The sequence below is a fragment of the Columba livia genome, chromosome 20, assembly GCF_036013475.1.
Source record: "Columba livia isolate bColLiv1 breed racing homer chromosome 20, bColLiv1.pat.W.v2, whole genome shotgun sequence".
NCBI lineage: Eukaryota > Metazoa > Chordata > Aves > Columbiformes > Columbidae > Columba > Columba livia.
This window is the reverse complement of record NC_088621.1, coordinates 6,133,077-6,143,453: the sequence shown is the minus strand read 5'-3', so window position 1 is coordinate 6,143,453 and position 10,377 is coordinate 6,133,077. Positions and strand designations below refer to the sequence as shown.

Here is a 10,377-nt window from a genome sequence, read left to right as displayed (position 1 = left end):
CACCCAGATGAGGTTACACAGGAAGGTGTCCAGGCGGGTTGGAATGTCTGCAGAGAAGGAGACTCCACAACCTCCCTGGGCAGCCTGTTCCAGTGCTCTGTTACTTTCACTGAGAGTAAGTTTCTTCTCATATTTAAGTGGAACCTCCTGTGTTTCAGTTTGTATCCTTTGCGCCTTGTCCTATGGTTGGTGGCCACCAGGAAGAGCCTGGCTCCATCCTCCTGACGAGGGACCTCTGGAGATCATCCAGTCCAACCCACCTGCTAAAGCAGGGTCACCCAGAGCAGATCACACAGGAATGCGTCCTTGCTCTCTGTGCTAAAGATTTACCGGGCATTTTCATTTTAGATTTTTCCCCCTTGCTCCCAATTTTGTAATTCAAACATATGTGCTCAGTGACGGAGCCAACCTGCCTTTACCATTCTGGGCTCAATTCACACCAAAACCACCTGAGCTGTCAGCAGACCGACCCCTTGACTCCCCCTGCGCACCGGGCAGAACGCGCTGCTTTATTTTATCGCTCCTTATTCCACACCGCTATTTATAAAGAAAACAGAATAAAGGTGGTCACGGCCCCACGTCTGACCACGCCCCCCACGCCTGACCACGCCCCTTATCCCGCCCCCAGCGGGGCGTGCCCGGAAGCGGGGCGGGAGGCGGGGCCGCCCAGCGCAGCCCAGCGCCGCGGCTGGGGCCGGGGCCGGGGCCGGGGCCGCTCACGCCGCCGTCGCCGCCATGGCCTGCGTGGCCTCGGCCGCCGAGTGCCTGCGGGAGTGGGAGGAGCTGCAGGACGGCTACCAGCGCATCCAGGTACCGGACACCCTGGGACGCTCCGCGGGCCGTCACCTCGGCCACCGGGCTCGTGGCCGCGGTTGCATCAGGGCTCCCCCGAGGCACCGCGGGGGCGATCGTGAAGCTGCGGCGGGGCGGGGATCCCTCTCAACGGCGGGGTTACTGCCACCCGAACGGGGACCGGGGTGACCCGGCCCCCGGTCCCGACGCACAAACGAGCCCTTGTGCCCCTGGGAAAGGGGGTTCCGGGCTGTGCCGGGCACGGCCGGGCGGGTTTGACTGGAGCCGGGGGCTGGTCGGTGTCATTGCCCAGCCCGGGGTGGCCGTGGGGACGGGAGAGCTCCGGGGGTTTGAGGGGGGAGCAGCACGGTCGGGAGCGATGCTGTTTCACGCTCCTTATCGCTCTTCTAAGCCCAGCTTTAGCAAACCCGAAGCCAGGCTCCCAGGGGAGTGGGACAGCCGGGGATCCGGCCACGCCACAGCTGGGCACCTTGTCCCGATGCCTCCACCCTGGGCACCCTCCCTCCGGTGCCGGGGGCTCTGTGCCGGGAAGGTGACTGGTGTCGGTGACATTTCCACCTGCTTTGTGTAATCCCCGGGCGCTGGCTGCCGGGGAAGGAGTGGGCAGGTTCGGCTCAGTGCGGGGTCACCCCAGGGAAAGGTTGGCCAATGTCTGCTGCCGTTCAGATCCACGGGCTGCATCTGCACCAGTTCCCTTTCCCCTTGCGTTCTCCCTCGGGAGCGGGGCAGAGCGGATCCTGTTGCGGGCACACCACAGCTGTGGGGCAAGGGAGGCTTTGAGAAACCTCCTCTTGCTCCACAGGGGTTGTGTGGGTGTCCCGGGTTGCCTGCTTTGAACCCTGCGTGCAGCCATGCGGTGCTGGACCCCGCGGGGTGACAGTGCTGTCCTTTGGGCACCTTCCCCTGGGGTGGCTCCTCAACCAGGCTGTCCCCGAGCGTGGCGCTCAGACCCCAGCACAGCTAAAGGAGCTGTCCCAAAAGCTGCTTGCTCTCTGTTAACTCCAGAGCAAGAGAAGGAGGTGACTCCAGATGGGAGCAGGAAAGCTTGGTTGAGCAGGGAACGTCCCTTGGGAGATCGGGGCCATAAATCACAGGTGGGAGAGCTGGGGCTGTCTGGGGTCTGTTCCCACCCTACCACTGCTTGTCACCGGAGGGAGAACGAGTTGCTTCCCTCTTCTGCGTCTTGTTTTCACCTTTCTCCTTTGGGAACAGCTTTGAGATTTGCTGATAAAGTGATTGATAAGAGCTACGGAGGCTAAAATGTGTGCGCGTCAAGGTCTAGTCCAAGGGTTGTTGCAAGAAGCATTTAATTCCCTGCTGGAGGTGGCTGCCTGTGGTCGAGGCGAAGCTGTTTTCTAGCTGACCTGAACAAGACGGACCATTGATCCAGCGTGCTCTCTCCTCTCCTTTCTAAATATAGCGAAGAATGGCACCCAGCCGTCCCCAGGTGCGGTTGGGTTACTGCCACACGAGCAGCGGGGACAGTTGGCCACAGCCCCACCGCAAGTCCGTCCCCTTTGTCCGGCTCATTGACGGGCTCCTCCAGCCTCCCGGGGGGCTGGGGATGGAGCTCCCCAGTCGGGATAGCATGAGCCTCCGGCCAGGGAGAGCCACTTGTCCTGTCCCGGCAGCTGAAGCCACCGCTTTTTCCCCAAGTCTTTCCATTCCATCCCACAGTCAATGGTTTCCCAGCCACGGGAGCATCCCTGGAGTGAGACCATGTTGCTGGAATTTCACAGCTGGAGCAGGGCTGGAAACAATCTGTGTGTGAGGGCAGGACCAGACTGTGCTGTGGTTTGTGCCCATAGATAAACTTCCTTGGCATTGGGGATGCACGCCCCCAGCAGCTTCTTCTGCCCCCACAGAAGCAGGGACGGCTGCAGGCTGTCCCCAAACCTGGACGGCTGCGGGCTGTCCCCAAACACGCCTGGCCTCCTGCAGCCACCCCGTGTCTCACCCAGCTGTCATACAAGTGAAGTTAGAGACAATTTTTAACAGAAGCATCAACAGATGTCCCCGAAGGGGACCTGAGGACAGGGATGGCTGGGCAGGCAGCTGTAATGCATGTCGGTTTTTCCTTCCCAGGATAATCACAAGCTGTACAAGCAGAAACTCGAGGAGCTAACCAAGCTTCAGGATGGAATCTCCAGCTCCATCTCACGGCAGAAGAAGCGGCTGAAGGAGCTGTCGTTGGCCCTCAAAAAGTGAGTTGGTGTCCTGTGACGGCGTGGGGTGGGAGAGCAGCAATATTGAACTCATCGCATAGCTCTGCCTCCAGTATAAATGTTACTGCAAAGTGCTGTGGAGGTCTGGACTCACCCAGGCGGATCTTCCTCAGCTTCCCTGTCATCTGCCCTGGGTTTGAGCCTTGTTTGCAGCTCAGAGCTTGCAAGGGTTTTGCAGGTAACTTGAATGCCCCTGCCCCACACAAAGCTCTCTCCACCCTTCCTCGGGGATGAGAAGAGCTGTCTGGCCTCCCCTCGTTCTCGCTCCTGCTCCCTTTTCTTGAGCCACATCCCTGCCTGCCAGAGGAGCTCACCCTGCAGCTGGAGTCGGGGACTTGCGTTCAGCCCATCTTCGCTGTCCTTGGGGCGTCCTTGTCCAAGACAGTCCCGTATCGGGTGCCAGCACGTGCTGACTGTGTTACGGAGTCTCTCCTGATGCCAGCATCTGTGTTTCCTTCCCAGATGCAAAGCCCAAGTGAGTCCCGAACAGCAGGAGTCCATCCAAGAGACCCAGAGCCTCATAAAAGAGAGGCAAAATGTTTTCTTTGAGATGGAGGCCTATCTGCCAAAGAAGAACGGGTAAGTCAGCAATGTGCTCTTGTGGCCATGGCCAATGGTACCTGGGGTGCATGAGAGAGCTGGGGCTGTTCAGCCTGGAGAGAAGCTGAGAGGGATCTTATCAGTGATGATCAGTGTCTCCAGGGTGGGTGTCAGAGGAAGGACCAGACTCTTTTCAGTGGTGCCCAACAACAGGATGAGGGGCAACAGGCACAGACTGAAACACAGGAGGTTCCATCTGAATATGAGGAGAAACTTCTTTCATTTGAAGTGCCAGAGCCCTGGAACAGGCTGCCCAGAGCGGGTGTGGAGTCTCCTTCTCTGAGACATTCAAACCCGCCTGGACATGACCCTGTGTGATCTGCTCTGGTGACGCTGTGTGAGCAGGGGTTGGACTGGGCGATCTCCAGAGGTCCCTTCAGCCCCAACCAGTCTGTGATTCTGATCCCTGGGTGAGACACCAGACACAAACCGGCTGTCACCCTGCTCCCGGCGGTGTCACAGCGTGGTGTCACACTCAGGCTCCCTGCAGGATGCCTGGGCAGGAGCCAGGCTGCAGCGCTGCCCTGGTCCCCCCTCGCTCCCCAACCTGCTCCTGCCCTTCACCTGCCCTTGAACTGTGGCCATGTGCCAGGGGAGCCCTGGCAAGCGCCCCCGGGAGCTGGGGAGGTGCTCGGCCGCCTGTCCCCCTGCCCTTGGGAGGAGATGCCAGCGCGTTCGTGCCAGTCATGTCACTTGGCAGCTCCGAGTGGAAAACAGCTGGGGGCTGGTTCTCAGCCCCGCCGCCTCAGTGGTGGCACCAGGGGGATGGTTTCACCTCGCCCCGCGGCAGCGCTGCCCGGGCAGGCGGCCATCCTGACAGCTCTGCTCTCTCCACAGGTTGTACCTCAGTCTGGTGCTCGGGAACGTGAACGTCACGCTGCTCAGCAAGCAGGCCAAGTATGTCCCTTTCGTCACCGCCGCCATGTGCTTTGCCTGGCTTGGAATCCCCGTGTCACCAGGAAACATCAGCTCCTCCCGGGCTGAGCTGCCGCATGTGCAGACACGTGGCTGCCGTGATGCGGCTGGTGCACATTCCCTGCCCGGGCTGTCCCCTGCTGCCTTGGCCAGAACCAGCCACCGCCTCAATTCCGCCTTAGGCACCTTCCACCATGCTGGAATGGACCATCAGCTCTGACAAGCTGAACAGGATCCTGCACCGAAGCCGTGACTGGCTGTCCCCTGTGTCAGGGACTCCCTGGAGAGCCAGACCTGTGGGGAAACACCAGTGGCCTGTTTTGACCCATGAGATCCCCCCACACGTGGGGACACTAATGCCGCAGGTGCCACTTAGGAGCCCCTGTCCCCTCCCCAGGCTCCCCCTTGAAGAGCTGACCAGACACCAACCTGCCCACCTTCCCAGAGCCCTCTGGGCCAACCCACCTGGTTGGTGTGGCTTGGGGTGTCTTGAAGGTCTCATACCTGTGTGAAGGCAGCCTGGAGTGCTCTCCTCTCAGAAATACCCAGGGATGGGGTTTTTCCTGAGCGTGTCCCACAGGTTCCCACCAGAATATCATTTTTGTCCCGCCAGGTGGGGTGGGAGGACAGAGACTTCCAGCAGCCACCTTGCTCCATGTCAATCCTTGTTTCCTGCAGGTTTGCGTATAAAGATGAGTATGAGAAATTCAAGCTCTACCTCACCATCATCTTATTCATCCTGTCCTTCTCCTGTCGATTCCTCCTCAACTCCAGGTGAGTCTGGCTTGAGTGCTGGGCAGAGTTCTCCTCCCAGGGCCCCCACGTCCTCCTCTGCCATCCTGAAATATCCTGACAAAGGATCTGGCCACTGCTCTGGAAGTGACACCCCTTGACACCCCGTTTTGTTCCCCACCAGGGTGACAGACGCTGTCTTTAACTTCCTTCTGGTGTGGTACTACTGCACCCTCACCATCCGGGAGAGCATCTTGATCAACAACGGATCCAAGTGAGTCCCTTGGGCTCGGGGAGGGGGCTGTGCAGTGAGTTGGTCCTTCTCTACAAGGCTGGGGAGCTGGGACCCACCATGTAGCTCCACACTTCCCAAGGGAGCAGCTCCCTCCTACTCAGGGTGTGTAGCCAACCCCGATGACGAGCTCCGTGTGGAGGTGGTGTGGAAAGGTGGAGTGGCGGTCAGAGCAGCGCCAGCCCCTGGGTGCAGCCCGGACCGGAAGCTCCTGCTCCTCACACAGCCCTTTCATAACCAGCCCTGCTCCTGGTGCACGTTTGGGTCATGATTCATGCCCAAGAGCTGATGCCTCTTGCCTGTGTCTGTCCTTCCAGAATCAAAGGCTGGTGGGTTTTCCATCACTACATCTCCACCTTCCTCTCGGGTGTCATGCTGACCTGGTGAGTCTGTGTCCCCTTGTCCCCTGGCTGTAGAGACGCCTGTCTGCTTGGGCTGTGGCAAACAGCCATGGTTCTGCTCTGTGGGTGTTGTGGTCTAACAGAATCATAGAACAGTTTGGGTTGAAGGGACCTTCAAAGGTCACCCAGTGCAACACCTGCTGTGAGCAGGGACATCTTCACCAGCTCAGGTTGCTCAGAGCCCCGTCCAGCCTGGCCTGGGATGTCTCCAGAGGTGTTCCAGCCCTCTGAGCATTCCTGTGGCCTCCTCAAGCCCCTGTTTTGGTGGTGCTGGGATGAGACAGTGTGTCCTCACCCTGGCTGTGTGACAGCAGGGCTGGCTGTGTCCCCTCGCAGCCCCACGTCCCCCAGCCACTATTGTCTCTCCCCAGGCCAGACGGGCTCATGTACCAGATGTTCAGGAACCAGTTCCTCTCCTTCTCCATGTATCAGAGTAAGTGCTGCCATGTGTGACAAGGACCGCGGCTGCTTGCAGCCCTTGGTCACCTGGGTTTTCCCTTGGCCTCTTCCCACCACCCCAGCGCTGGGATGATCCTTGTGCACAGTGTCACCTCAGAGCGGGGCTGATGCTGTGGCCAGGGGACGATGCTGAGTGCAACCACGCTGTCCCTGCAGGCTTTGTGCAGTTCCTCCAGTACTACTATCAGAGCGGGTGCTTGTACCGGCTGCGGGCGCTGGGCGAGAGGCACAACATGGACCTGACTGTGGGTAAGCTGGGATTTTCCCTTACTGGTTGATCCTAGTCCAACTGGACCTGCTGCAGGGCCTGTGGCTGCTGGCAGCCTCCCTCCCAGCACCACACTGGTGCCAGGCTAACTGGGAGCTGTGGTTTCTGTTAAAGGCAATGGTGACAGTTATTTTTGTGTCACAGTTAATTTAATTGCCATTTATCAGTGGCAGAAATGGTAAAAGCTACACATAAAGCCACAGCTCCGAAAGCAGCACCTCCTGTGAGGTGGCAGCATCCCGTAGGCTGGATGTCCCCTCCTCCTGCTCTCCTGGGGCCATCAGCCCATGGGTGGCTCCTTGGGATGCGAGGTGGCAGCAGCTGTGGCTCCCAACATCCAAGCTTCCTCCAGGAAGCTGCTTCACAGACAGAAAACCTCCCTTCCACACCCCACCTATTTGTGGGCTGTCACCTCCCCAGCCTGTGACACCACGTGCTTGGGTCCCCCGCATTCTGGGGTCCCCACGCAAACCTTCCTCTTTTGCAGAGGGCTTCCAGTCCTGGATGTGGAGAGGCCTCACCTTCCTCCTTCCCTTCCTCTTCTTCGGGCACGTGAGTGCGCACCCTTTGCCTTGTGGGCCTGCCAGAGCCACGGGTGGGAGCTGGTCATGCCACGTTCCCGGCTGCGCTGGTGTTCTGGACATCACACAGGTCCCCGCAGGCTGCTGCAGCCAAGTGACACAGATGCCAGGGGCAGGGAAACACTTTCAGTGAAGACTGAACCCTTTCTTTCCTCCACGACTCAGCTGGTGGGATGGGGAGGACTTGGGGTAGTTCTGTCAAATGCTCAAGTAATGTGCAAAATACATCCGAGGGACTGGCTCCAAGAACCCTTCCCAAACCCTTTGGACCTTCAGCTTTTGAGCTGCTGCTGAAGGTCCAGTTCTTCCCTGCTCAGATCATTTAGGCTGACGGCCAAAAGCAGGAGGCTGGTCTGAGGCTTCGTCCTGGCTGTTGGGCTCCCCAAGGTGGCACAAAAGGGGCATGTGTCCCAGCTGTGATCCTCTGGCCCCAAGCTTGGGGGGTTTCACTGTGTGCTGGGGCAAACTGGCCTCGGGCAAGGGCTGTGGGGGATTTTGTGCCCAGAGGGAGCACCTGGATGAACATCAGCAGAGGGTTGAGCCTTTGAAAGCAGAAACTTCTCTAAATCTCCTCTCTCCTGCAGTTCTGGCAGCTCTACAATGCCATCACCCTCTTCCGCATGCTCCAGCACCCGGAGTGCAAGGAGTGGCAGGTATGGGGGTGCCGGGGGCTGCCCTGGAATGGGGGGTGCCCAATGCATGTCCCTCCTGCTGACCCCCACCCTCTGCGGCTCCCGCAGGTCCTCATGTGCGGCCTCCCCTTCTTCATCCTCTTCCTGGGGAACTTCTTCACCACCCTCCGCGTCGTCCACCAGAAGTTTCAGAACAAGAACAAAGACACAAAGCGGAATTGAAGCCGGGGGTGCAGCGTGGGGGACCAGGACTGTTCTTCCCCCACCAGCTCCATCTCCCATCCCCTCGATGCCGTCCAGACTCTAGTGTTTCACCCTGTTCTTTGGAAGCTTGGGTGTGGGACAGAGCTCACAAATAGACTGTGGTGCTTGATTGAGTCACTCACCCCAAGGCAGGAGCGCCCTCCAACCTTCCTCCTCCAGAGCTGGGACAGCTGCTCCCCTTCCCTTTGCCCCGAAGGCACTTACTGGGATGGTTTTTCTGGGGCGAGCCCAGCTCTGCTCAGGACAGGGACAAGGATCCAGGGCTGATAGCTGCCTCCCACCCAGCTCCTGGGGTACACCAGGATCCCCCATCTCCCTCCCCAGCCCTGCAGCCCCAGGGGATGAAGATCCCTCACATCTCATGGGCTGTGGGCCATCACTGCCCTGGCTGCCCCCTTGGCTTCAGCACAAGTGCTGGTTTCCACAAGACATCTTACCCCGGTTCTTCTCCCACTTCAAGCCACAGGGGCTGAGATGGAGGAGCCGTGTGTGGCACCAGCAGCAGCCTGGAACTGGGACCAGCACCCGGCCTCACATCTCTGGAGGATGCATATGTCAAAATAAAGGGAAGGTGCTGCCTCAGGGCACTGGGGTGGTCTGAAAACAGCTTCTGTACGCTGCAGTTTTGGCTCTTCTGGGCACAATGTGGCAGCAGGAGGGAAGAAAAGCCACGTCCAGGTGTCCCCATATGAGCCCGGGGTGCGGTGGGGACAGAGGAGAGCGCACTGAGCTGCCAGCTGCCTCCCACAACCCTCCGAGCCCCGGCCAGGGGCTGCAGCTGCCCAACGAGCCAGGGGGACACCCAGCAGGACTTGGGGACCTTGGAGACCAGGGAAGAGACGCTCCATCCACTGCTGGGAGCCTCTGCAAGTGTTGGGAACCAAAGAGCAGGTCCAGCACAGCTCTGTGTGGGTCCTGAGCCATCCACCCCCTGCTTCTGGCCCCAGCACCCTGCCAGGGACGGTCCCCAGCCACCAGCTCAGCCCAAACCCTGAGTTGTCACCTGTACCCCAGGTTTCCTCCTGGTTCGCAGCCATCGCTCCTCCACCTCTTTCTTCCCAAGCAGAGGGAGGGCAGGAAGCAAACTATGGAAACAGTATTTTTATTCCAAGGGCAAATGTATTTAAATAATTTACAGTCATTGGACAGCCTGAAAGTTGGTTTTTTGTTGTTGTTGTTTTTCTTTTTCCATGATTAAATCACAAAGATGTTGAAATAAAAACAGTATTTTAAAAAAATAACCGTACAGCATGACGGAGAGGCTGGGCATGGGGGAGCTGCCGGCTGCAGGACCCCAGGGAGCGAGCAGAAACCCCCCAGACTGAGACTCACCCCCCTAAAGCCGGGTGTCCTCTGGAAGGGAGTAGAGCCATCCCCCCTACTGCGTGCTGGGGGGCAGCAGGGGAAAGGAGCAGGTGCCTACGGGGTCCTGGGGCAGCTCTGAGCCCAGAGCCAGATGCCAGCCCCACGTCTCTAGTCTAGAGATGGCCACAGAGGGCAGGAGGGGGGCAAGGACAGATCGCTGCCCCATGCTGTGCCCTCACGCCAAACCTGTGTCACAGGGGCTGCTGTCCCCAGACTGTCCCTGCTGGCAGGCCAGGGGGGGCTCCAGCTGCGGGGATAAGGCAACATCTCATGTTCAGGGAAGGTGCCCAGAGCCCCCCTGGCACATGTCCCTCCTGCCCCACATCAGTCAAGCCCCTGACCTCAAGGCAAACGCTGGGTGCTCCCTGGGGGTGTCAGGGGCACCGCGGCTCCTGGACAAGAGCCTGAGCTACACACCCCTGCCTCTCCCAACCCCTTCCACCCATTCAGGAACACAGCCCGCTCTGGGGGGGCTGTATGTGGCCCAGGAGGGGTTGGGAGTGACACTGAGGTAGCTGTGGGCAGGGGACGACACTGTCACCCACAGCAGGCACTTTCCACCTCCCACAGACCCACGCCTGGGGTCTGTTCTCTCCCTGGCCCCGCCAGCCTCGCTCTTAGCTCCAGACATCCAGCGAGTACCGGCCCTTTGTCATCAGTTTCTTTATGTAGTCCACGGCCTGGGGCTGGCTCATGTTCCCAAACTCAGCCACGATCTCGTAGAAGGTGTTCTGCACATCCCGGGCCATGTTGCGAGCATCACTGGAAACAAGGGGAGTGTGAGCAAAGGGGTGACACGTCAAAGCCACAGACCCCCGGTCACTTCTGGA

General features: G+C 59.4%; 2 protein-coding genes across 9 annotated transcripts in view; one reads left to right on the top strand and one right to left on the bottom strand.

Moving 5' to 3' along the window:
• The first annotated feature begins 636 nt into the window (after positions 1 to 636).
• On the top strand, positions 637 to 9,420 carry TMEM120A (transmembrane protein 120A). Its single transcript, XM_065036481.1, has 12 exons — positions 637 to 810; positions 2,899 to 3,017; positions 3,501 to 3,617; positions 4,476 to 4,535; positions 5,232 to 5,327; positions 5,470 to 5,559; positions 5,895 to 5,960; positions 6,350 to 6,411; positions 6,594 to 6,686; positions 7,193 to 7,257; positions 7,871 to 7,939; positions 8,027 to 9,420. The coding sequence occupies exons 1-12, from the start codon at positions 736 to 738 to the stop codon at positions 8,138 to 8,140; spliced, it is 1,026 nt and encodes a 341-aa protein (XP_064892553.1). The 5' UTR covers positions 637 to 735; the 3' UTR covers positions 8,141 to 9,420.
• Positions 9,282 to 10,377, bottom strand: part of LOC102096906 (NADPH--cytochrome P450 reductase) — a 29,142-nt gene continuing 28,046 nt past the window's right edge. For all 8 annotated transcript variants that reach the window (XM_065036460.1, XM_065036459.1, XM_005501962.3 and 5 more), the window contains one exon: positions 9,282 to 10,309. In XM_065036460.1, the coding sequence (XP_064892532.1) occupies positions 10,165 to 10,309 (145 nt within the window). In that variant the 3' untranslated portion in view covers positions 9,282 to 10,164. The remainder of the gene's footprint in view (positions 10,310 to 10,377) is intronic.